The 26,553-nt window shown below is 40.5% G+C and overlaps 1 protein-coding gene and 1 long non-coding RNA gene across 2 annotated transcripts; one reads left to right on the forward strand and one right to left on the reverse strand.

The window, feature by feature from the left end:
* Window positions 1-1,001: 1,001 nt before the first annotated feature.
* LOC309637024 lies at window positions 1,002-12,906 on the forward strand. Its single transcript, XR_014250375.1, has 2 exons — window positions 1,002-2,568; window positions 3,136-12,906. It is a non-coding gene; the product is annotated as an uncharacterized lncRNA (long non-coding RNA).
* A 2,764-nt stretch (window positions 12,907-15,670) lies between these two features.
* On the reverse strand, window positions 15,671-26,540 carry SC5D (sterol-C5-desaturase). The gene is made up of 5 exons (XM_082410934.1): window positions 26,409-26,540; window positions 20,474-20,691; window positions 19,200-19,332; window positions 17,591-17,691; window positions 15,671-17,229 (listed from the first exon to the last, which is right to left on the reverse strand). The coding sequence occupies exons 2-5, from the start codon at window positions 20,681-20,683 to the stop codon at window positions 16,774-16,776; spliced, it is 900 nt and encodes a 299-aa protein (XP_082267060.1). The 5' UTR covers window positions 20,684-20,691; window positions 26,409-26,540; the 3' UTR covers window positions 15,671-16,773.
* Window positions 26,541-26,553: the final 13 nt, after the last annotated feature.

Raw genomic sequence — 26,553 nt, forward strand, 5'->3', positions numbered from 1 at the left:
TATCTATTTGACGTTTGGTAGTGTATATATGTCCATGCCACTCTCTTACTTTGTCCCAGCTTACCCTTCCCCCTCCCCGTATCCTCAAGTCCATTCTCTAGTAGGTCTGCATCTTTATTCCCGTCTTGCCCCTAGGTTCTTCTGATGATTTCTTTCTTTCATTTTTTTTTTTTTAGATTCTATATATATGTGTTAGCATATGGTATTAGACATTTCTCCAAAGAAGATATACAAATTACCAACAAACACATGATAGAATGCTCAACACTAATCATTATGCTCTCAATTAATCATTAGAGAAATGCTCTCAATTAATCATTAGAGAAATGCTCTCAATTAATTATTAGAGAAATGCAAATCAAAACTACAATGAGATATCATCTCACACCGGTCAGAATGGACATCATCAAAAAATCTACAAACAATAAATGCTGAAGAGGGTGTGGAGAAAAGGGAACCCTCTTGCACTGTTGGTGGGAATGAAAATGGATACAGCCACTATGGAGAACAGTATGGAGGTTCCTTAAAAAACTAAAAATAGAACTACCATATGACCCAGCAATCCCACTACTGGGCATATACCCTGAGAAAACCATAATTCAGAAAGAGTCATGTACCAAAATGTTCATTGCAGCTCTATTTACAAGAGCCAGGACACAGAAGCAACCTAAGTGTCCATCAACAGATGAATGGATAAAGAAGATGTGGCACATATATACAATGGAATATTACTCAGCCATATAAAGGAATGAAACTGAGTTATTTGTAGTGAGGTGGATGGACCTAGAGACTGTCATACAGAGTGAAGTAAGTCAGAATGTTCCCTCCTTTTTGAAGCAGTCTCTTACCTTGGCTCCTACAAAGCAACATTCTCCTGGATAACCTCAGGTCTCTGGCTCCTTCCAAGTTCCTTTATTGGTCGCTCCCCTCCTCCTCCCCCTCCTCCCCCTCCTCCCCCTCCTTCCCCTCCCCCTCCTTCCCTCCCTCTCCCCTCCTCCTCCCCCTCCTTCTCCTCTTTCCCCTCCTCCGCCCCCTGCTCCCACTCCCGTTCCTGCTTCTGCTTCTGCTGCTTCTTCTGCTTGTCCTTCAAATATCATTTAGGATCCCGTCCTTGGCCGTTTTCTCACTCAACACCCACTCTCTGTGCCATCTCTCTCATGGCTTTTATTAACATCTCTATGCTGTTTTCAAATCTATATCCCCCTGTCACCCTTTCATTCACACAGCAGGCAGCATATTTGTCATACACAGATCTTATCCTATCACTCCACTGAATACACTCATCAATGTGTTCCATTGCTTTTAGGATAAAATCAAAACTCTTTGCTGGTCAGAAAAGCCCCCCAGGATTTGGTCTTACCTTATACTCCAGCCTCAGTCTCTTTCCAGTGTCCTCCTGGAATTCTACATTCTGGCTGTGCTAGACCACCTTCACAGTTTCTAATGGTCCATGCTCTTTCAACTCTCAACCTTGCTCCATCCAGTTCTTTCTACTTGGAGCCCTTCTCTAATGGTCCACCCACCTGTCACCTTCAGGTCTCTGGTTAAGTGCGGCATCCTTTTGGGAGACCTGTCCTCACCTCCAGGCTAGGTTAGGTCCTGCTGACTTCTGTACCTTTCCTATAAAAATATTCACTATATCTTTATGACGTTCGTGTTTAATTGTTCACTGCTCTATCCCACCTCTTAGCCCAATGCCCAATATACATTAGGTGCTCACAACTATGTTCTAGTTGAATGAACAAATTTACCTAAATGATAACAGCATTATCTGAACATATTTGAGACTTTTCACATCCCTTCAGGAAGATGGGCCTTGTGTTCTCCCATCTGCAAATCAACTGTGCTCCTAAAGCAATCTGTTCATGCAAAACAATTAAGCACTTGAATAAAACTGGGGAGGAAAAGGTGGCAACACCGAAGGCAGCTGTGCTACTCTCCTGCTGTAGAAGACTTGGTGAGAGTTTAACTGAGAAGGTGTCTAACATCTGATTTAAATAACTACTGGCTTTTTTTCCCTTTAGTCTTGCTGGGTGGTTTGCACATATTCTCTGTAACCTACTTGGAGTATTATGATTAATAGCTGATCATGAAAACATTGTCCCTTAAATATTTAAAAAATATTTAAGATACCCTTAAATGTGGCTGTATTAACTCTTAGACCTAGATTTTTTCAAAAGAGGGGGAGACCCTGTGATTTCTAATGGAGAAACAGGATTAGATACGCAGACATTAACTTCATAGAAACACTTCTAGGACCACAGTAGTTTCACAGAGTTGAAAAAAAATCTTTTCATATGCCTGCTTCTGGGTGAGTGACAAGTGATGGGATGGGGTCTTCCTGGGGCCCTGTGGGGATGTTGCTTCTGTCCAGATCTTGCCCCACTGATTTTCAGATTTTACCATTTTGTACATATAGTTGCCTGAATTTTTCCCTTTCTATAGCAGGACCCAAAATACTGGGAAATCTCAATCTAAGATAAACTGTTTCATGAGAATGCAGAGATGACACTTAGTAAACCATCAGAATGGAGAGAGCCACCCTGATCTCCAGCAGCACCAAGAGGGGTACGTAGTCCCACTGGGAAGGGACGTGTGCACAGGTACACGCTGGATTTTAATTGGAGGGTTTTTTTGGTGTGTTTTGTTGTTGATCCTAAAATACATGACTGGGAATGGAACAGTGGAGCTTTAAATGCAGTTAAACGGAACACAGCAGGGAGGGTGCATCATCACCTGGCTGGTTGAGCAGCAGGATTTTCTAAAGACATGAGGGAGTAGATGACCTTTCAAGAGCCCTCTTGTCCAGAGATTTTATGATTCCACGCACGTCCTCTGTCTAGACACGAAGGGTGGGTGCTCCTGCCTGCTTTTCCTGCTGTAACGTGGGGAGAAGTATAACTGCTCCACCTACAGTCAGATCCCAGCAACTGTTCAGCCTCAGCCAGAAAAAACAACAGAACAAAATAGGGGAGAAAAAACCCACTGGAAAGAACATAATTGCAGAGTCTGTGACAAAGAAAATTCTCCCCAAATTATATTTACATTTAGTCCAGCCTTTCAAAGCAACTGTAACTTTCATATCTGTGTTTTGCACGGTTATCAACATTCATTCATATATTTAATGTCTTTTAGGTAAGACCATTTCATGAGAAAAGGAAGAGATTGAAGGTTTGACCCTTCCTTTGACAAGTGAGGAGCAAAGACCTGGACAGGTGAGTTAGCTGACCATGGTTATTCAGTGACCCAAGCCAAGACGAAGGTGTTTGACTACCGATAAGACAGAGGTGTGAAGATTTCTCTACTTCTGAGACTGATCCAACCCTGCAGTGCTGTCATCAAACATTATACCTCAAATTCTTTCTCCTTTCGCTCACAGGCCCTGGTCCTCACTCCTATGTATTACAGACCACCTGGATGCACCTTGTCCCTCTTCTGGCCTCCTCACTTCCTTACCTCTGCCCTTATAAACTTCTTCCCAGTTCTATAAACTTGCCACCTCTCACCAGGCTCAGGTCACACCAAAGACCTGCCCTGAAGGCTCTTCTCCAGACACCACATGGCTTTGCTCGCTCTCTGTCTACATCCAGGTCTCTGCTCAAATGTCATCTCCTCAGAGAGGGCTTCCTCGACCACCTTCTCTAAAACAACACCCCGTGAGTTCTTCATTCACTATTTTTATTAAAAAAACATCAATCAAATATCTTCTGAAACCTTATTTTGAAGTGTAATGCATATACTGAACCACACAGGGACCACAAAGCACTCCTCAACCTTCTGGAACTCCAGTGCCTGCAACCAGACTGTCCCCGACGTGGGGTCTTCCCTCCTCGACCCTACCTGACCTGCAGGACTGAATTGCTGAGAAACAGGAGGAGGAAGAGAGAAAACATTTCCTTAACCCTTTGAATCCTCATCCTTCATCCTGACCAAGTTCTAAGGTTGGCCCCATAGACCTTTCTCTATCAAGAAGCACCTAATTTCTTTTTTTCTCTATTCCTCATTTTATTTTATTTTTTAGTTTTTATTTACTTATTTTTTAATTGAAGTATAGTTGATTTACATTGTGTTAATTTCTGCTGTACAAGAAAGTGATTCAGTTATACATATATATACATTCTTTTTTATATTCTCTTCCATTATGGTTTATCACAGGATATTGAATATATTTCCCTGTGCTATACAGTAAGACCTTGTTTATCCATTCTATATATACTAGTTTGCATCTGTCAACCCCAAACTCCCAATCCATCCCTCTTCTACCCTGTCTCCCCACTGGCAACCATATGTCTGTTCTCCATGTCTGTGAGTCTGCCTCTGTTTCATACATAAGTTCATTTGTGTCATATTTTAGATTCCACATATAAGTGACATCACATGGTACTTGTCTTTTTCCCTCTGACTTACTTAATTTAGTATGATCATCTCTAGGTCCATCCAGGTTGCTGCAAATGGCATTACTTCATTCCTTTTTACGGCTGAGTAGTATTCCATTGTATATATGTACCACATCTTCTTTATCCATTCATCTGTCAATGAACATTTAGGTTGTTTCCATGTCCTGGCTATTGTGAATAGTGCTACTATGGGTACAGGAGAAGAAGCACCTAATTTCTAATTGCTACTCAAACAGCTGGAAGCTTGGCACCCCTAAGGGGGTGGAAACTTCCCAGGTCAGCTCTTAATCCAGAAGTCTGATGAGCAAATGCCTTAATTTCCTGTAGAATGGGACTTCGAACAATAGAATTTTGTAAGAACTACCCATAACAGCCCAATAAATAAATCAAGGCATTACTTTTCCCACAACTGCAGCACCGCAAAAAAAGTTTACAATTGGAGTTGCGCTACATGATATCATTAGCATAGTTGCTTTAGAGGGAATTTGAACACCCAATTTATGTTATTTTGTCTTTCTCTTAACCTTCTCACCAGAGTTATCATTCCAGCCTACAAACTCTCAATGTGACATTGAATAAGTTATCTTATCTCTTTGTATTTTTCATATTTCTAGGTGTGGCCTTTTATTTTCCACTTAGGTAAGTCCCTTTAACATTTCTTGTAGAGCTGGTTTGGTGGTGCTGAACTCTTTTAGCTTTTGCTTATCAGTAAAACTTTTGATCTCTCCTTCAAATCTGATTGAAAGCCTTGCCATGTAGAGTATTCTTAGTTGTAGCTTTTTCCTTTTTATCACTTTAAATATATCATGCCACTCCCTTGTGGCCTGCAGAGTTTCTGCTGAAAAGTCAGCTGATAGCCCTATGGGTGTTCCCTTGTATATAACTCATTGCTTTCCCCTTGCTGCTTTTAATATTCTCTCTTTAGCTTTAATTTTTGCCATTTTAATTACAATGTGTCTTGGTGTGTTCCTCTTGGAGGTGATCTTGTTTGGGTCACTTTGTGCTTCCTGGACCTGGATGTTTCCTTTCCCGGGTGAGGGAAGTCTTCAATATATGTTCTCTGCCCCTTTCTCTCTCTCTTCTCCTTCTGGGACCTCACATAATGTGAATGTTCATACTCTTGATGTTGTCCTAGTCTCTTTAATTAGACTGTCCTCAAGTTTTTTTATTCTTTTTTCTTTTTTATGTTTAGCTTCAGTGATTTTCACTATTCTGTCTTCCAGTTCACTGATCCATTCCTCTGTATCATCTAATCTACTGTTGATTCCTTCTAGTGTATTTTTAATTTCAGTTATTGTATTGTTCAGTTCTGTTTGGGTCTTCTTTATATTTTCTAACTCTTTGTTAAAAACTTCTAACTTCTCACTCTGTTCATGCATTCATCTCCCGATTCTTTGAGCATCTTTTTCATCATTACCTTAAACTCTTTGTCAGGTAGATTGCTTATCTCTACTTCACTTAGTTCTTCTTCTGTGGTTTTATCTTGTTCCTTTGTTTGGAACATATTCATCTGTCATCACATTTTGCCTAATTCACTGTCTTTGTTTCTATGTATTTGGTAGGTGGGTTGCATTTCCCTAGTCTTGGAGAAGTCACCTCTGTAGGAAACGTCCTATGAGGCCCAGCAGTACACTCCCCTCTGGTTACCAGAGCCATATGCTTTAGAGGTGCCATCTATGAGGGCTGCTTGGGTCCTGCTGTTGTGACTGGCTGACTACTGTGGCCACACTGGCAGGTGTTGCTGGCCCCTGGTCTGGCTGGTTTCCAGGCTTTGCCTTGTGTGGAGGCTGCTGGTCTCTGTGGGGTGTGGCCAGATCCTAACCCCAACCCTGCACAGCCAAAGGAGTCCCACTTTTGTTGCTGGTCTGCTGCTGGATGGGCCTGATTCTTAACGTGGCTGGCTGCAGTGCCATGATGGTCCTGGGTCGAGTGTCAGCCCACTGGTGGGTAGGGCCAGAGCCCCATGCTCCTGAGGCTGGTGCCCACCAGGCTGGTGCTCACCTCACTCGGTGGGTGCGGCTAGGTCCAGAGGCTAGTGCTTGCCTACTGATGGGTGGAGTTGGGTCCTGGGGTCTTTGGCTGCTGGGTGGGGGACCCAGAGCTGATGTCCACCCACTGGGGCCCAGGGGGACACAGGGTTAGTGCTGACCCTGTGGTGGGTGGAACCAGATTCCACTGTCTCTGGCTGCAGGGCCCTGGGGGAGTCCCAGGGTTGAAGTTGGCTGCAAGTGGGTGGGGCTAAGACCAGGGAGTCCTGGGGCTAGTGACAGCCCATTAGTGAGCACATTAGGTCCTGACAAAGCTGGCAGAGCCACGGTGGTCCCAGAGCTAGTGTTGGCCTGCTGGTGGGGGGGTGAGGTGTGGCCCAGGGGCTTCTGGGGCTGGTGTCCACCCACTGGTGGTTGAGTTTGGGTCCCAGGGCTAGTGTTGGCCTGCTGGTGGTTGGGGCCAGGTCCTGGGCCCCATGGAGCCCTGGGCTGGGTCCCAGGGCAGCTGGTGGCTCAAGGGATTCTAAGGCAGCTGGCCTGCTGGTAGGTGGAGTCGTGTCCCCACCCAGCTAGCTGCCTGGCCTGTGGCATTCCAGGACTGGTGCCAATCTGGCGAAAATTAAATGAGATAATGCATGTAAAGGGCTGTGCACAGGTATTGCACAAAGCAGTTACTCAATCTCATTGAAAATAGAAAATACTTTGAACTGAGTAATAATGAAAACACAACATATCGAAATTTGTGGGATACAGTCACAGCAGTCTTTAGAGGGAATTTTGTGAATTTAAATGTTTATGTTCATAAAGGGTAAAAATGAACCAATGATGTCAGTTTCTACATTAAGAAGTTAGGGGATGGGACTTCCCTGGCAGTCCAGTGGTTAAGACTTCTCCTTCCAACACAGGGGGTGTGGGTTCAATCCCTGGCTGGGGAGTTGAGATCCCATATGCCTCGTGGCCAAAAAACCAAAACATAAAACAGAAGCAATATTGTAACAAATTCAATATAGACTTTAAAAATGGTCCACATCAAAAAATCTTAAAAGAAGAAAGAAGCTGGGGGTAAAAAAAGAGATAAACTCAAAATAAAGAAAAGGAAATAAAAAGATAGGGGCAGAAATTAATGAAATTGAAGACAAGCAATGGAGAAAAATCAGCAAAGTCAGAAGTTGGTTCTTTAAAGGAGATCGATAAGATTCTTATTCCCTCAGCAATACTGATTAAGAAAAAGAAGAAAACACAAATTGTCAATATCAGGAATTAAAAAAGAAACATCACTACCCATCCTATTGGCAATGAAAGGGTAATAGGGGACCGTCGCAAACAACGTTTATGGCAATAAATTTGATAAATGAAATGAACAAATTTCTTGAAAAGCAGTGTATCAAAACAGAAGAGGAAGAATGAAAAGCCTATGTCTATTAAGAATTTGAATTTATTATCAAAAATACCCCCCCCCCAAATTCCAGTCTTGCATTGGGATAGGCAAAGACTTCTTAGATAGGACATAAAATGTAATATTGTGAAAGACAAAAACTGAAAAATTGGTCTTAATCAAAACTAAATAATTTTCCTTATCAAAACACAATTAAGGAAATGAAAAGGGAAGCCACAGATGGGAATTAACATCACATATATATATATATATATATATATATATATATATATGACAAAGGATTTGTGCCAATATATTAAGAATTCTTAAAAATCAATAATACAAACAAAAATAGCTTCGTCCCAGCTTACCCTTCCCACTCCCCCTGTCTTCAAGTCCATTCTCTACATCTGTGTCTTTTTTCCTGTCCTGCCCCTAGGTTCATCAGGACCATTTTTTTTTTTTAGATTCCATATATATGTGTTAGCATACGGTATTTGTTTTTCTCTTTTGGACTTACTTCACTCTGTAAGACAGGCTCTATGTTCATCCACCTTACTACAAATAACTCAGTTTCGTTTCTTTTTATGGCTGAGTAATATTCCATTGTATATATGTGCCACATCTTCTTTATCCATTTATCTGTTGATGGACACTTAGGTTGCTTCCATGTCCTGGCTATTGTAAATGGAGCTGCAATGAACATTGTGGTACATGTCTCTTTTTGAATCATGGTTTTCTCTGGGTATATGCCCAGTAGTGGTATTGCTGGGTCATATGGTAGTTCTTTTTTTAGTTTTTTAAGGAACCTCCATACCGTTCTCCATAGTGACTGTACCAATTTACATTCCCACCAACACTCCAGGAGGGTTACCTTTTCTCCATACCCTCTCCAGCATTTATTGCTTGGAGGTTTTTTGATGATGGCCATTCTGAACAGTGTGAGGTGATATCTCATTGTGGTTTTGATTTGCATTTCTCTAAAGATTAGTGATGTTGAGCATCATTTCATGTGTTTGTTGGCAATCTGTGTATCTTCTTTGGAGAAATGTCTATTTAGGTCTTCTGCCCATTTTTGGACTGGATTGTTTGTTTTTTGGATATTGAGCTGCATGAGCTGCTTATAAATTTTGGAGATTAATCCTTTGTCAGTTTCTTCATTTGCAAATATTTTCTCCCATTCTGAGGGTTGTCTTTTCGTCTTGTTTATGGTTTCCTTTGTTGTGCAAAATCTTTTAAGTTTCATTAGGTCCCATTTGTTTATTTTTGTTTTTATTTCCATTTCTCTAGGAGGTAGGTCAAAAAGGATCTTGCTGTGATTTATGTCATAGAGTGTTCTGCCTATTTTTTCCTCTAAGAGTTTTATAGTGTCTGGCCTTACATTTAGGTCTTTAATCCATTTTGAGTTTATTTTTGTGTATGGTGTTAGGGAGTATTCCAATTTCATTCTTTTACATGTAGCTGTCCAGTTTTCCCAGCACCACTTATTGAAGATGCTGTCTTTTCTCCATTGTATATTCTTGTCTACTTTATCAAAGATAAGGTGACCATATGTGCATGGGTTTATCTCTGGGCTTTCTATCCTGTTCCATTAATCTATCTTTCTGTTTTTGTGTCAGTACCATATTGTCTTGATTACTGTAGCTTTGTAGTATAGTCTGAAGTCAGGGAACTTGATTCCTCCAGCTCCGTTTTTCTTTCTCAAGATTGCTTTGGCTATTCAGAGTCTTCTGTGTTTCCATACAAATTGTGAAATTTTTTGTTCTAGTTCTGTGAAAAATGCCATTGGTAGTTTGATAGGGATTGCACTGAATCTGTAGATTGCTTTGGGCAGTATAGTCATTTTCACAATGTTGATTGTTCCAAACCAAGAACATAGTATATCTCTCCATCTGTTTGTATGATCTTTAATTTCTTTCATCAGTGTCTTATAGTTTTCTGCATACAGGTCTTTTGTCTCCTTAAGTTGGTTTATTCCTAGGTATTTTATTCTTTTTGTTGCAATGGTAAATGGAAGTGTTTCCTTAATTTTTTTTTGAGATTTTTCATCATTAGTGTATAGGAAAGCAAGAGATTTCTGTGCATAAATTTTGTATCCTGCTACTTTACCAAATTCATTGATTAGCTCAAGTAGTTTTCTGGTAGCATCTTTAGGATTCTCTATGTATAGTATCATGTCATCTGCAAACAGTGACAGTTTTACTTCTTTTCTTATTTGGATTCCTTTTATTTCTTTTTCTTCTCTGATTGCTGTGGCTAAAACTTCCAGTGGTGAGAGTGGGCAACCTTGTCTTGTACCTGATCTTAGAGGAAATGGTTTCAGTTTTTCAGCTTTGAGAATGATGTTTGCTGTGGGTTTGTCTTATATGGCCTTTATTACGTTGAGGTAGGTTCCCTCTATGCCTACTTTCTGGAGAGATATTTTTATCATAAATGGGTGTTGAATTTTGTCAAAAGCTTTTTCTGCATCTACTGAGATTATCATACAGTTTTTATCCTTCAATTTGTTAATATGGGGTAGCACATTGATTGATTTGCATATATTGAAGAATCCTTACATTCCTGGGATAAACCCCAGTTGATCATGGTGTACAATCCTCTTAATGTGCTATTGGATTCTGTTTGCAAGTATTTCGTTGAGGATTTTTGCATCTATGTTCATCAGTGATATTGGCCTGTAGATTTCTTTTTTTGTGACCTCTTTGTCTGGTTTTGGTATGAGGGTGATGGTGGCCTCGTAGAATGAGTTTGGGAGTGTTCCTCCCTCTGCTACATTTTGGAAGAGTTTGAGAAGGGTAGGTGTTAGCTCTTCTCTACATGTTTGATAGAATTTGCCTGTGAAGCCATCTGGTCCTGGGCTTTTGTTTGTTGGAAGATTTTTAATCACAGTTTCAATTTCAATGCTTGTGATTGGTCTGTTCATATTTCTATTTTTTCCTGATATCTAGTCTCATAGCATTGTGGTCAGAAAAGATACTTGATATTTCAATTTTCTTAAATTTACCGAGGCTTGATTTGTGACCCAAGATATGATCTATCCTGGAGCATGTTCCCTGAGCACTTGAGAAGGAAGTGTATTCTGCTGTTTTGGGACGGAATGTCCTATAAATATCAATTAAGTCCATCTTATCTAATGTGTCATTTAAAGCTTGTGTTTCCTTATTTATTTTCATTTTGGATGATCTGTCCATTGGTGAAAGTGGGGTGTTAAAGTCCCCTACTATGATTGTGTTACTGTCGATTTCCCCTTTTATGGCTGTTAGCATTTGCCTCATATATTGAGGTGCTCCTATGCTGGATGCATAAATATTTAAAATTGTTATATCTTCTTCTTGGATTGATCCCTTGATCATTATGTAGTGTCCTTCTTTGTCACTTGTAATAGTCTTTATTTTAAAGTCTGTTTTTTCTGATATGAGAATTGCTACTCCAGCGTTCTTTTGATTTCCATTTGCATGGACTATCTTTTTCCATCCCCGCACTTTGTCTGTATGTGTCCCTAGGTCTGAAGTGGGTCTCTTGTAGACAGCATATATATGGGTCTTGTTTTTGTATCCATTCAGCCAGTCTATGTCTTTTGGTTGGAGCACTTAATCCATTTACATTTAAGAGAGTTATCGATATGTAGGTTCCTATGACCATTTTCTTAATTGTTCTGTGTTTGTTATTGTAGGTCGTTTCCTTCTCTTGTGTTTCCTGCCTAGAGAAGTTCCTTTAGCATTTGTTGTAAAGCTGGTTTGGTGGTGCTGAATTCTCTTAGCTTTTCCTTGTCTGTAAAGGTTTTAATTTCTTCGTCAAATGTGAATGAGATCCTTGCTGGGTAGAGTAGTCTTGGTTGTAGGTTTTTCCTTTTCATCACTTTAAATATGTCCTGCCACCCTCTTCTGGCTTGCAGAGTTTCTGCTGAAAGATCAGCTGTTAACCTTATGGGGATTCCCTTGTATGTTATTTGTTGCTTTCCCCTTGCTGCTTTTAATATTTTTTTCTTTGTATTTAATTTTTGATAGTTTGATATGTGTCTTGGCATGTTTCTCCTTGGATTTATGCTGTATGGAACTCTCTGTGCTTCCTGGACTTGATTGACTATTTCCTTTCCCATGTCAGGGAAGTTTTCAACTATAGTCTCTTCAAATATTTTCTCAGACACTTTCTTTTTTTCTTCTTCTCTGGGACCCCTATAATTTGAATGTTGGTGCATTTAATGTTGTCCCAGAGGTCTCTGAGACTGTCCTCAATTCTTTTCATTCTTTTTTCTTTATTCTGCTGTGTGGCAGTTATTTCCACTATTATGTCTTTCAGGTCACTTATCCTTTCTTCTGCCTCAGTTATTCTGCTATTGATTCCTTCTAGAAAAATTTTAATTTCACTTATTGTGTTGTTCATCACTGTTTGTTTGCTCTTTAGTTCTTCTAGGTCCTTGTTAAACGTTTCTTGTATTTTCTGTATTCTATTTCCAAGATTTTGGATCATCTTTACTAACATTATTCTGAATTCTTTTTCAGGTAGACTGCTTATTACCTCTTCATTTGTTTAGTCTGGTGGGTTTTTACCTTGCTCATTCATCTACTGCATATTTCTCTGTCTTCTCATTTTGTTTAACTTACTGTGTTTGGGGTCACCTTTTCGCAGGCTGCAAGTTCGTAGTTCCCATTGTTTTTGGTGTCTGCCCCCAGTGGTTGAGGTTGGTTCAGTGGCTTGTGTAGGCTTTCTGGTGGAGGGTAATGGTGCTTGTGTTCTGCTGGGTGAGACTGGACCTTGTCTTTCTGGTTGGCAGGGCCACGTCCAGTGGTGTGTTTTGGGGTGTTTGTGAACTTAGTATGATTTTAGGCAGCCTCTCTGCTAATGGGTGCAGTTGTGTTCCTGCCTTGCTAGCTGTTTGGCATGGGGCGTCCAGCACTGGAGCTTGCTGGCCGTCGGGTGGAGGTGAGTCTTAGTTTTGAGACGGAGATCTCTGGGAGAGCTCTTGTTGATTGATATTACGTGGGGCTGGGGGGTCTCTGGTGGTCCAATGTCCTGGACTCGGCTCTCCCACCTCGGAGGCTCAGGCCTGACACTGGGCCAGAGCACCAAGACCCTGTCAGCCACACAGCTCAGAAGAAAAATAATAATAAAATAAAGTAAATAAAATATTTTTTAAATTAAAGAAGAGAGCAGCCAAACCGATAAACAAATCCACCAATGCTAACAAGCATTAAAAACAAAGATAAACATAAAAATCAGAAACAAATTAGTTGCAGACAGCAAACCCCAAGTCTACAGTTGCTCCCAAAATCCACTGCCTCAAATTTGGGAACATTCGTTGTCTATTCAGGTATTCCACAGATGCAGGGTTTATCTAGTTGATCGTGGGGATGTAATCCACTGCTACTGAGGCTGCTGGGAGAAATTTCCCTTTCTCTTCTTTGTTCACACAGCTCCTGGGGTTTTGCTTTTGTTTTGGCCCCACCTCTGCGTGTAGGTCACCCCCAGGCATCTGTTCCCCGCCCAGACAGGAGGGGGTTAAAGCAGTGGCTGATCAGGGGGCTCTTGCCCTCTCAGGCCAGAGAGAGGGAGGGGTACAGTAGTCATAATTGGAACGCAGCGCAAGCCTGTGGTGGCAGAGGCCAGCGTGACTGTGCAACAGCCTGAGGCGCGCCGTGTGTTCTCCTGGGGAAGTTGTCCCTGGATCTTGGGACCCTGGCAGTGGCATGCTTCACAGGCTCCTGGGGGGGCATGTGCGTCTGTGTGTGTGTGTGTGTAGTGACCTGTACTTGCACACAGCATTCTTTGTGGCAGCAGCAGCAGCATTAGTGGTTCATGCCTGTCTCTGGGGTCTGAGCTGATAGCCATGGCTCACACCCCTCTCTGGAGCTTGCTTAGGCAGTGCTCTGCCTTCTGTGGGCACACAGTGCAGGAACCCCCTCTCCTCACGCACCCCAGAACAATGGTCTCTTGCCTCTTCAGCAGGTCCAGACTTTTTCCCAGACTCCCTCCCGGGTAGCTGTGGTACACTAGCCCCCTTCAGGCTGTCTTCACACAGCCAACCCCAGTCCTTTCCCTGGGATCTGACCTCCGAAGCCTGAGCCTCAGCTCCCAGCCCCCACCTGCCCCGGTGGGTGAGCAGACAAGCCTCTTGGGCTGGTTGAGTGCTGGTCAGCACTGATCCTCTGGGTGGGCATCTCTCTGCTTTGCCCTCTGCACCCCTGTTGCTGCGCTCTCCTCTGTGGCTCTGAAGCTTTCCCCCCTCGCCTCCCCCCATCTCCGCCAGTGAAGGGGCTTCCTAGTGTGTGGAAAATTTTCCTCCTTCACAGTTCCCTCCCAGAGGTGCAGGTCCCATCCCTATTCTTTTGTCTGTTTTTTTTCTTTTGCCCTACTCAGGTACGTGGGGATTTTCTTGCCTTTTGGGAAGTCTGAGGTCTTCTGCCAGCATTCAGCAGGTGTTCTGTAGGAGTTGTTCCACATGTAGATGTAGTTTTGATGCATTTGTGGGGAGGAAGATGACCTCCATGTCTTACTCCTCCGCCATCTTGAAGGTCCCAAGTCTTTGGGGTTTTCAAATGTGCTCTGTACTGCCTCCATCCATTTCCCAATTCCTACCATAACAGTGGAAAATGTAATCTTGATTTTCTCTTTCTATAACTATAGGAGGTCTGAATGTCGAGGGGGAACGTCTTTCACTTGATATTCCCGTGGGAAGGAATTTAGGTCCTCACTTCCATAAACGCTGTGAATTCCTCTAATGGAGAACAGGACGATGTGGTGGGACCAAAAAGATGGTCAGACTACTTAACATAATACTGCTTAATAAGATTAGCACTTAAAAAAGGAGGGAGGACAGAGACTAGTTTGATTACTACTAAGACCTCTGAGGAAGCTTCCCTCACCCCAATTATATCCTTTCTTTTCTATTAGCTACACAGTATTAAGAATCTAAGGAAACTTTAACACTCATAATCGACATTATGGAATTAAGAGCACTAAGACATCCAGTGCATGGATAACTTGAAATACTTTTGAGCTCATTCATCCCTTCAATACCTTTACTGGGACCCTCAAAAAGAGGGAAATAAATTATACAGTAATGGCAAAATGGCTAGCTGGTCAAGCAACTGGTTACCCTGTCCTCCCAGGAACATAGTTGGACACATTTCCCAGAATCTATTCCAGTTAGATAGGCCATACAACTAAGTTTTGTCCAAAGGAACATGGGCGAGGGATATGTACAACTATCCTGGCCTGACCCATACAAATTTTCCACATGCACCTTCCCCTCTTCCCCTACAGGCTCCTTCAACAGAGAAGATGCTGTAAACTGGGAGAACGGCAGAGCTCTCAGGTGGAAGGAGCCTGGGTCTCAGATGACTGTGGAAAACTGTCCACTGACCTGAAACATCCACACTGGACTTTACATGAGAGAGAAATAACCTCGGAAAAGTTACACAACTGGGTCCCATTGTCCTTATGTCAAGGACTTTCAACAATGCCTGATCAAGAGTAAAAGCTCAATAAATATTAGCTTTCATTTTTATGGGAAACAAAGTTTACTTCTTCTTAATTTCCTTCTTTCTCTTGGGCAGAGTGGAGCACAGGGACCACGGGGGATTAGTGAAAAGCACTTAGCTGCACTGAACCAGTTACAAAATACTAACTGGTATACTGGTATGTTTAAGTAAAGCAACACTGTAACAGGAACTCAAACAGAAACAACATTTTCTTCTGGATTCCAAGCATTAACTTTTATGACTGGTCTCTTGCTAAAACACTCAAATCTAATAAAAGATGTGAAATATAAAAAGACAGTGATACTCCCTTCTCTCTTTCTCCCCTTGATATCAAACATTTGGAGATATTCTAAAAGTTTTGACAACCCACATCATTTCTGTGGTTTCAGATTGACATAAAATTTGTAAAGAATACTTTGTGCTGTTACATTATTTAACTGATATACTTTAATAATAGTCACAATCAACTTTTATTGATTTTACATAAACAGCTAAGAGAATGCTTTTGGAAACCATGTTTTCCCAACATATTTATGTTACAACACATGACATTTCTTTATGAAAGTATTTGTTAAATCTTTTTGCAGAGGGAGTGGGGAAAAATGAAGAAAGAGGAGGGGAAATAAGATTTCAAAACTAATCTTCAGTGATAGGCCTAAATATTTGGCAATTATTTCCTTTTATAGAAAATCACAGGATTGTAACTTTGAAACATACCAAAAGTGCAGTGCATCAATTTAATTAAAAAACCAGTGGTGTCTAATATATTATTTGGGCATCAAATTTCCCTTTCTAAATATAATCAGGGTCATATAATTTTACAGTTATTAAATAATGGTTGAAAACAGTAACCATCAAAATCTTTAAATAATCCCAGATCTGTATTAAATCATGGTAGTATGAATATTTTCTAAAATTCCAACTTATTTGTTCATCAGTAAAATGCAACAGTTGACAGTGTCTCCAGAGAATAAGTTTTCTATGTGTAGGAAGACAATAATCTTATAACACCTGCTATTAATCAGGTCACTGAGCTACTAATACATTATATCACGATTTTTTTTCACACTGATTTTTCCACTTCCACAAAGTACAAGTAGATGTTACCATACCAATTCTGAGTACTTAATCATTCCTGAAACAAGGAACCATCTTCATATTAGTACTTCTTTGTTATGGTGTTTAGTCTTGATATCATTAAGCACAATGAATTTTACTTAATGAATATGGATGAATTAAGGCAAAAGGACATAACCTAGTCCCCTCAATAATTTATCCTCTACCTTTTAAAAAACTGTTGTTGAGGCTATACAAATTACAGATCTACTGGCTGGAAAGACACAACTTCTCCCTTAGACCAACATTCAGTATTTTGAGCACGAGGTTAAAGTCATGGTGCTCAAGGCATGTTCCCTTGTTCTACCATTATGGTCGTTCCTCAACTGTACCCATAATACTGATTTTCACTTGCTATGCGTCCTGGCTGTAGATTATTTTCCTTGGTTAAAAATATTTAATAATTGGGCAATAATCTACTCAGCCTTTGTAAAGTCTCCATTGAATAATTTTTCATTGTTACAACCACTTACTGTATGGCTGTTGCGCTTTTCTTCTGTCATCTTCTTCACATAATTAAGTGGTCCGTTCCCTTCAAAGGAGGAGGGATTTTTGAATGAGCCTCCAATTCTATCCCACAATGTGAAATACTGTCCATAGTTATAGTCAAAGAGCATGTGGTGGTCTGTATGATGAGCTGAGCCATTAATAAATGGCCTGAAGATATGGGGAACACGAAAATCACCATCATGAATAGAAATTGTCCAGATATTGACCAGGACGTACAAACCTAAATAAACTACCTTGTGTAATGGGAAGATAAATGGGTATATGTGGTAAGGTAGACCCTGAAGGAAACCATCCAGAGGATGAAAAGCATGACTTGCAAATGGAGTTGGAATCTTCCAGATATGATGAGGTTTGTGTAAGTGCTACAGAAGAAAAGAAGACCACATTAATGCCACAGGCTTTACCCAGTGCAACAACTGACTTAGCTTTTCATGCTCATGGTGTGAGAAATGACCTAACTAAAAAAATCCCTTTGAATTTAGCCAATTACTTTATAAAATTCCCTCCCCTTCTTTACCCCAAGACAGTAAGATTTTAACACAGCCCCTCCAGACCCATAAAGAAGGATACAAACAAAATGTACCTTGTACCTGTCATGACTAAGGCTACTTAGGTATTTAATAAGTTAGAAGAAATTCTTGAAAACAGAGACAGGATTTATAATTATACATTGCTGAAATGTGTATTTTCTCTCTTCCCCTACAAATGACTCTACCTTATTACCTTATATACAAGTCTATGATGAAGGCCTCTGTGAATCCAGTAGATCAGCATGTCAGTGAAAAAGAGAAAGGAGAGTACACTAGCAATTAACCGAAACCAGCCTACAAGAGACAACAGGATATGGCAGAATCAAGATTCAGCTCCAAGGATCAGAGTTTACTTTTGACATGTCCATCTAAGAAGACAAAATTTGATCCTAGACCTAAACCCTGTTAACTATCTGCTTTGGTTAATTCAGTACATCACAACCTCCATCTCCCTTGACTCTCTGGGATCTGCTCATTTCCCTCTCATAAAAACTTGAAGCATCCCACCTACAATATTTCTTCATTAAACTATGAGGATATTTATGAAACAGAAAGAGTAAACCCCTATGGCATCTTTATCATTTAAATGCTGGAGAATAATGCTATTTATTTTTTCTTCATATTAATCTTCATAAAACATATCTTTACATATTACCTCCCCTGCTTAGAATTTTATTTTCCCTTGAAATACTGTAAGCCTAGCATTTACTCCATAACCCGACCCCTTCTGATCTTTCCAACCTCATATGCTCGTGTACTAACCAGGCTGGTTCACTCAATATCCTCCCAACATCTTCAAAGTCTTACCTCTGTACTTTTACTCAAACTATCTAGAATGCCCTCTCTCCTTTTATTTTTATTCATATTTTGATCCACTTTCCAACGCTGAGCCAATTCAGCACCCTGGTGTGTAATTTTTGTTCCCTCCTTTAAATAGCTAACCTCTTACTTAGAGAGCAGGGGTGCTGACACCAGCAAGCTTGGATTCCAGTCCCAGATCCACCACTTATTTGTTAAGTGAGCTTGGCAAGTTACTGAAATTCTCTGTACACTTAATTTACTCACCTATAAAAGGAGCATCGTAATAGTGCCACCTCATAGAATTAATAGAATAAAACGGATTGGTAACACGTGAAAAGCTTAGAACTGAAGCTGGTACATATCAACAATAAATGTTAACTATGATTCTTACTTTCTAATACTAGATACTAGAAATGTATCTTGATGAAATAATTCCAGAATTTCACAAAATTTTAGTTTAGTCACTGTAGTACTGTTTATAATAGAAAACCAAGAACAATCTAAAGGACTAAAAATTATGGATCATTTAAATAAACTATGGATATCTATACAATGCAATAGTATAAATATATACTGTATAATGTCAATATTTATTGACATGAAAATATGGGCATAAACACTGCTAAGAGAAAAAAATCAGAGTTCAAACCAGTATGCATAGTAAGGGTTTCAATTTTGTAATGTAAATAACGAAGTATTACAGGCATAGAAAAGTGAAAGAATATACATCAAAAGAGTTACAGTTTCCAGGTAGCAGAATGATGGATTTATTTTTAAAAAATCGGTGTTTTCTGATTTTTTATAAATATCATGTACTACTTGAGCTTTTTTGTCAGATGTTTGAATTCAATAAAGATAATAGGAAACAAATTCAAGGCTCTAGCTCTGATCATGCCAATCTTCCCCTGGGCACAATTTCATCTACAGCAAAGACTTTAAAGAAGCAGATTTGGTTCTTTAGAGAAACCCATCTGTTCCCGACATTTACACTATATACTCACCGTATGGAAACTCCTCTATGCTGTCATATAGTTTGCTGTAACCTCTCACCTCTAGCAGGAACACTGAGACCGTGGGGATGCTTATCCATGGCACTGACTGGACAGAATGCATAATCTCTCGATAGACTTGGTTCTGAAAATGAAGTTTCCAATACTTACAAACCATAAAACCTATGGTAGACAAAACTAGCATAAAATTGTTCTGGATTGGATTTTTAAAATCTCTTTTATATGAAGGAGCTTACCTCCAAATTGCTTCTACTGAAGTGTTACTATGTGGGCGTGGGTGTGTAAGAAAAACATTTCTTTTGTATGAAGCAAATGCAATATTTTAAATTCTGAAAATTTTTTTCCTTCCCACAAAATCTCTATTCCAAAGTTCTGTTTAGAGAATAATCATTTCTTTCATAATTAACTTTCATACCCAACCCTATTTTTTTTTCAGTCCTTGTAGTGACTGACAAATACAAATAACTGAAATAGAAAAGTGATTGTACACAAGTCTGAATCTACTGAGTTTGGATTATCTGGTCAAAAAATATATACATAGTAAAAGCAAATTTCAGTTTGTGAAAGTCAAATATCAAAACAATTACACAAATGTATACATTTATTTATTCATCACTATCAGCAAAGAAATTCTTGTCTATGTATCTAGCAAGACCAGGCTTACAGTTAAAAAAAAAAAAAAAAAAAAAAAAAGTAAGTAGGGGCTTCCCTGGTGGCGCAGTGGTTAAGAATCCGCCTGCCAATGCAGGGGACACGGGTTCGAGCCCTGGTCCGGGAAGATCCCACACGCCGCAGAGCAACTAAGCCCGTGCGCCACAACTACTGAGCCTGAGCTCTAGAGCCCGCAAGCCACAACTACTGAGCCCGTGTGCCACAACTACTGAAGCCCACGTGCCTAGAGCCCGTGCTCTGCAACAAGAGAAGCCACCACAATGCGAAGCCAGCGCACCACAACTAACAGTAGCCCCCGCTCGCCGCAACTAGAGAAAGCCCGCGCGCAGCAACGAAGACCCAATGCAGCCAAAAATAAATAAATTTAAAAAAAAAACCTCAAAAAAAACTTAAAAAAAAAAAAGTACAGCTTACTTATCCGTTTAAATTAAAGAAAAGAGAGAGGGGATTAGCCTTTCCAAAAATATCTAACCCATTTGGGGCTGTTTTCAGAAACTCTAAAAAGATTAAAACCAGTTTAATCTGAAAATCTCACAAATACACATTGTTATTTTTACTGTAATAATTAAAAAATAGGTAAGAAAATCACTTACCTTTAAAAATTGTGGGTGTTTCATTAATGAATGATCATAGACAAAATAATAACTCAGCGTTGCGAATAAGAAATAAAGGATATAAGCACCGAGATTTGTTATAATCAGGAGACTGACAGCTTGTCGGAAGATGCTGTCCTCTGGCCATGTGGCTGGATATATGTATGGCGTAAAAAAATAATAATCTGCAGCATTGAGTACAAGATCCATCTTAGCCCCTAAAGGATAAACATGTACAACAATTATTTACCCATGTTGACATTTCTCAAAGCCAAAAATTTTCAGAAAAACTATATATGAAGTTCCTGCCTTCATAAGTATACGTAGTACAAGTCTGCTGCTACCAGAATTCACTAAATGCCATCTCTAGAGCCAGAAGGATCTTCAATGTCATCTTTAGTTCAGTCTCTTGATATAATACATAGCGACACTGAAGTTCAGTTAGAGAAACTGAGGCCCAGGAAGTTTCTTCTCCAAGGTCAAGCTGACATAAGCTGGCATAAGTCCAGATCTAATTGCACCTTAGTGTTCTCTTCCACCATGTCCTATTGCCATAGGACATGGCAAGAGTAAACATGGCAAATAGTAAAGATGTGGAACACAGGGCACTAGGTACTCAGGCAAATGGTTTACTCCTTCAGCTGCAAGTTTCAGCAGCATCTTTCTCCTAAAAGGACTCATATTTCAGAGATTTTTGCTTCAACGCTGAGACTTAAGATGAATTCCCTAAAAGGTATCTATTCTGTGACTGTAACCAAAGAAGTCAGGGACTATCTATTCTCGTGACTAACCCTAACTCTCAATGACAGAACAAAGGGAGATGTATTCTTGGCAGTGACAACTAGAATACATTTATTCCTCACCTCCCCCTCCTCCCCACCCCAGTCAGGGGCTGCCAAACTGTGGCCCACGGGCCGAACCCAGGGCCTGTTTCCGTAAAGAAGCTTTGTTGGAACACAGCTATGTCCAGATGTGTCTATGTTGTCTATGGCTGCTTCTCTGTACTACAAAGTCAAGGCTGAGTCACAGCAATAGACAGCATGGCTCACAAAGCCTAAAACGTTTATTATCTAGCCCTTTAAAAGGAAAGTTTGCCAACTCCTGTTCCAGATGCTTAAACTTTGAAAAACTTTAGTCGATTCTATATTCATGATCCTGAATCTAGTTCAACAACTTCATGGTCAGCTTCTGTGAGCTGACCACTGACTCTATCATTTATGATCTACTTCCTCCTTCTTCACTGCACTGTTTGTAGTGGGAAATGTGTCCTGTATTCCAAACACCTCTCATCTATAATTAAAACTTTTGAACAACAACAATAACAAAAAACCAGTCTGAAAATTGCCACTGGGTTTTTAGTCTCTTAAAATCAAATTCTAGAAGCTCTTTATTTATTAGGATGTTTAGCCCCTTGTTTGTGATATGAGTTGCAAGCATTTTTTCTCACATTGACATGGAAAGAAATTTTTAATCAACTAATGCAGATATTGACATACATCCTTCATCATATATTGCTAATTCACTCAAACAACAATTAAGTATCAAGCACTGCACTAGGTGATGAGCATACAAAGATTAAAAAGATACAGTCTAAATCCACCTTCAAGGTAAGGCAACTACAGAAATGAATAGTTACATCAATATGACAAATGCTATAATAAAGGTATATATATGCAAATTGTGTGAAATCAGAAAAGACAACACAACTACCTCAGCTTACAACAGAAGGCTGTATAGTGAAGAATTTTGATTTGGGCTTTGAAGGACATTACCAGAAAAAAAAAATAAGGTTAGGAATAGCTATTTCAAGTAGAAATAACAACTGCAAAGGCATGGAAAGGTCATGGTCCATTCATGGTTCAAGGGATGTGGCCCATTAGGAATATATCATACTGATGGGAAGCAGGGAGTCTAGGTTGCTCCTGAGGTAGACTAACCTAGAGAAGATGACCGCCTGACCTCAGGCAATAGTTGTGAGAATAGACACATTCATCAGAGACTTAGCAAGTAAGATAACCCATGGGACTTGATAACTGATTAGATACTGGAGTGTGAAAGAAGAAAAAATCTAGTGGGAATTTAGTACTAGCAGATGCAAACTATTATTTATAGAATGGATAAACAACAAGCTCCTACTGTATAGCACAGGGAACTATATTCAATATCCTGTAATAAACCATAATGGAAAAGAATATGAAAAAGAATATACATATGTATAACTAAATCACTTTGCTGTACACCAGAAACTAACGGAACATTGTAAATCAACTATACTTCAATTAAAAAAAAAAAGAAAGAAATCTATGTTGATTGTGAGATTTTACCTTGCCTGAATGGATGGTGATGCTATGATAATCAAAATAGGGAATACTGTGGAGCTAGCAGACTTGGGTGCAACAGGGACTTTGGGGGTGCGAGGAATGATGGGTTCAGTTTGGGTCTTTTAAAAAAAAATTTAATTAATTAATTTATTTATTTTGGCTGAGTTGGGTCTTCGTTGTTGCACGCGGGCTTTCTTTACTTGTGGCGAGCGGGGGCTACTCTTCATTGCGGTGCACGGGCTTCTCATTGCGGTGGCTTCTCCTGTTGTGGAGCAGGGGCTCTAGGTGCGTGGGCTTCAACAGTTGTGGCACGTGGGCTCAGTAGTTGTGGCGCACAGGCTTAGTTGCTCCACGGCCTGTGGGATCTTCCCTGATCAGGGCTCGAACCCGTGTCCCATGCATTGGCAGGTGGATTCTTAACCACTGTGCCACCAGGGAAGTCCCTAGTTTGGGTCTTAAGTCTAATTGCTGTGGCTCATCTGGGCTCCTAGGCGAAAGCAGTAGACTACATGCAAATATGAATCTGAAGTTCAAAAGGGAGCCTAGTAGTATCGCAACAGTTGAAGCCATAAGGGATGCAGCAGCAGGTCACGTACATAAAATAATACCAGAAACATAAACAATGAAGAAGAACCCAACAATTCAAAAGAATATTGCTATACCACTAAAGGTTGGTAAGAGTTGGTGAACTAGTCTTGCATGTTACCTATAGTGCCAACAGCCATAATTCCATATAGTATTTGGGACAGCACCGTGTAGCCAAAAATAACTCAAACATTAACCATGAATCTTCTTTATTCAACCTTTAATATCCGATGTAAGTGAAAACTTTAATAAGATCTCAGTCCTTAATCATAAAAAACTCTTTAATTTTGCTTTTAACTGAAGACCATGCGAGTTGTGTTGATTTGCATATGCCCTGTACATAACTGCTGTGACAGTAAACCAGCACCTAGAAGGGAGGAGGGAATGAACCTCCGTCCATCTGGAGGCAGTTGAGATACTGTGAGATGAAACCTGTTTTTAAGTATTTTCAGATTTTGGTTTCAATTAATTCTATCTGTGGGATGTAGTAATTAGGTACTCACAAATATATTGCTGTAATTTCTGACATCTAACATAAAAAAAGTTTGAAATCACTAACAATTATGATTTCAAAACTGCAATTCAATTTTGAAGTTTATATTCAAACCCACATCTGTGAAATGGAGAAAGCATATCTACTTTATAGAATTGTTCTAAGATTTAGAGACGAAGTACATAGTGGTGTGGTACTATGTGACACAGGGAAGCTCATCAACAAATAGGAGCTATTACTACTACTGTTACAGGAACCAAAGCTGGGTCAAAATCACTTTAACCTATAGTAGAAAAAGATGTCATTTGATGTTTTAAAGAAATAAGTTCATTTCTAATATCAATATTTACTGTATATGAGGTACTGTAAATATTAATTCATTTAACACTCTCAAGATATACCCTAAAAGTCAGGTACTAGTATTATTCTTGTCTTATAAGAAAGCTGGACACAGAAAATTCCCAGAGTCATCAAGTAAACAAATGCTGGAGAAGGGATTCAGTCACTCCCTGGCTGGTTGCAAAATCCACAGACTTGAACCAAGTTCTACTGCTTCTTCATTAGTATCTCTTCAGCTCCTTAAATTTTTAAATTCGCAATGACTCTACAAGCTCACATACTTTTGCACAGAATTTTTTTTTTAATTTTTAATTTTTTGGCTGCGTTGGTCTTCGTTGCTGTGCGTGGGCTTTCTCTGGTTGCGGCGAGCGGGGGCTACTCTTTGTTGCAGTGCTCGGGCTATGCATTGTGGTGGCTTCTCTTGTTGTAGTTGTGAAGCATGGGCTCTAGGTGCACGGGCTTCAGTAGTTGCAGCATGTGGGCTCAGTAGTTGCGGCACGCAGGCCCTAGAGCGTGCAGGCTTCAGTAGTTGAGGCACGTGGGCTCAGTAGTTGTGGCTCATGGACTCTAGCGCACAGGCTCAGTAGTTGTGGCACATGGGCTTAGTTGCTCCACGGCATGTGGGATCTTCTGGGACCAGGGCTCGAACCTGTGTCCCCTGCATTGGCAGGCGGATTCTCAACCACTGCGCCACCAGGGAAGCCCATTTTGCATATAATTTTAAGGGGTTTATATCCACTAAAGTCAGGGGCTCTACAGACCCTAAGTTAAGTACCCCTAACAAATAGAAACTTACATTATTTTACTTTGGCTGAAACAAAGAAACCTTTTCTTAAAACACAGTTATCAACAAAATACAATTAGGCTTAAAATGACTTGAGTCATTCTGCTTTACTTTAAAAGTATAGATAATATACTGTTAGTATAATAGCTAACATTTATTGACAACCAGGTATTACTTAAAAAGCACTTTTTATGTATCACCTCGCTTGATTCTCACAACTCTATGAGGTAGATACTTCTATAACCCCCATTTTAAAGATAGGGAAAATGAAGGCAGGAATATTTAAATAAGTTGTTAACTAATGTAACAGTAACAAATAACAAGTAACAGCTGGGATGTATATTCCAGAGCCTGTTCTCCTAGCTACTACATTGTAATATCTAGGTATAGGCATGCAGATGCGGAATTCTGATTATCCCATGTTAATTATATTACATAATGAATGGGAAAGCACTCTGTAAATGAGCAAGGGTCATGTATTTATTTTTAGGTGCCTATCATTAGAAACTTAAAAAGAAAAAAATCAATGGTGATATAAAGACAGGTAACCTACAGGTAGTTATAAAGTTATATCACCTACAGGTGATATAAAGACAGGTGGTTTGGCTACCACAAACTTTCCAGTTTGGAAACTATCTCCTATACCACCTCCAAATTTGCTCTGCTGTTACACAGGGATGCTAGCAGACATGATTCTTCCTATTAGAATGCTAAACTAATAGATTATTTCCCTTTCCTTCTTGTCTTCTCAAACCGTGGCTTGTCCCTCCATCCTAATTACACTGCTGTAACTGGGGCTTGCTTCAACCTAATTCCTTTGCTGCTTGAATGAAAAAAAAAAAAATCCCCCCAAGAACAGAGGGAAATCCGTCGCAAAATGCTTTATTAGTGTTCAGTGGACAAACTTGCCTTGGATAAGAGATCCCCAATAGCCAACATCAAACATTTCATTTTTTTCAGGCCCATGCACATGTCTGTTTCTTTCACCTCTCCCTGTGCCCTGACATACCCCGCCTCTGTCCGGGCAGAGGCCCCTAATCTGGAGGTCTCTGGCGGCAACCAGCCTCCCGCCAGCCCCGGCCAGCGCGCGTGCCCTGCGCCCCGCACGCTCCCCATCACAGCCGCCGCCTAGCCAATTGTTTTCAGGACACCCGGCTACCTGGCCGTCTCTGCTAACGGTCAGCGCAGGAGTCCTCAGGTCAAGTTTCGCAGACAGAACCCCAGAGTCTGCGTAGTGCCTTACATCTAGGAGACAGCCAACGAACGCCTGCGGGAAGCTGAAGAAGGGGGCAGACGCACTCTCAACTTCCCCACCTGCGTCTTGCCTTAGTCTCTCCACCCCCTTTTCCTCCTCTTCTCTCGCTTCCAGCTCAGGTGTATTCCCTCCTTTCCCCGCCCCCCTGTCATCCCTACCTAGAGAGGGTCCGCCGCCGGCTGCCGACTCGATTCCTGCGGGGCCCCGGCTGCTCCAGCTACTGGACCGCGTCTGTCAGCAAGCAGGCAAGGTCTGGAAGGGCGTAGCCTGACCCCACGCTCGGGGCGACCGGCGCCGCCAACC

This window comes from Balaenoptera physalus, assembly GCF_965194825.1.
Source record: "Balaenoptera physalus genome assembly, chromosome: 10".
Lineage (NCBI taxonomy): Eukaryota > Metazoa > Chordata > Mammalia > Artiodactyla > Balaenopteridae > Balaenoptera > Balaenoptera physalus.

Bases quoted from the DNA above. Each gene is read 5' to 3' on its own strand.
- SC5D (XM_082410934.1), bottom strand. From the start codon at position 20,683: ATGGATCTTGTACTCAATGCTGCAGATTATTATTTTTTTACGCCATAC. The intron at 19,333-20,473 runs GTAAGTGATTTT...CTTCATTTTCAG, and splicing joins AACACCCACAATTTTTAAAG to AACCAAGTCTATCGAGAGAT. The intron at 17,230-17,590 runs GTAATAAGGTAG...TTTCTTCTGTAG, and splicing joins ATCATAGACTTGTATATAAG to CACTTACACAAACCTCATCA.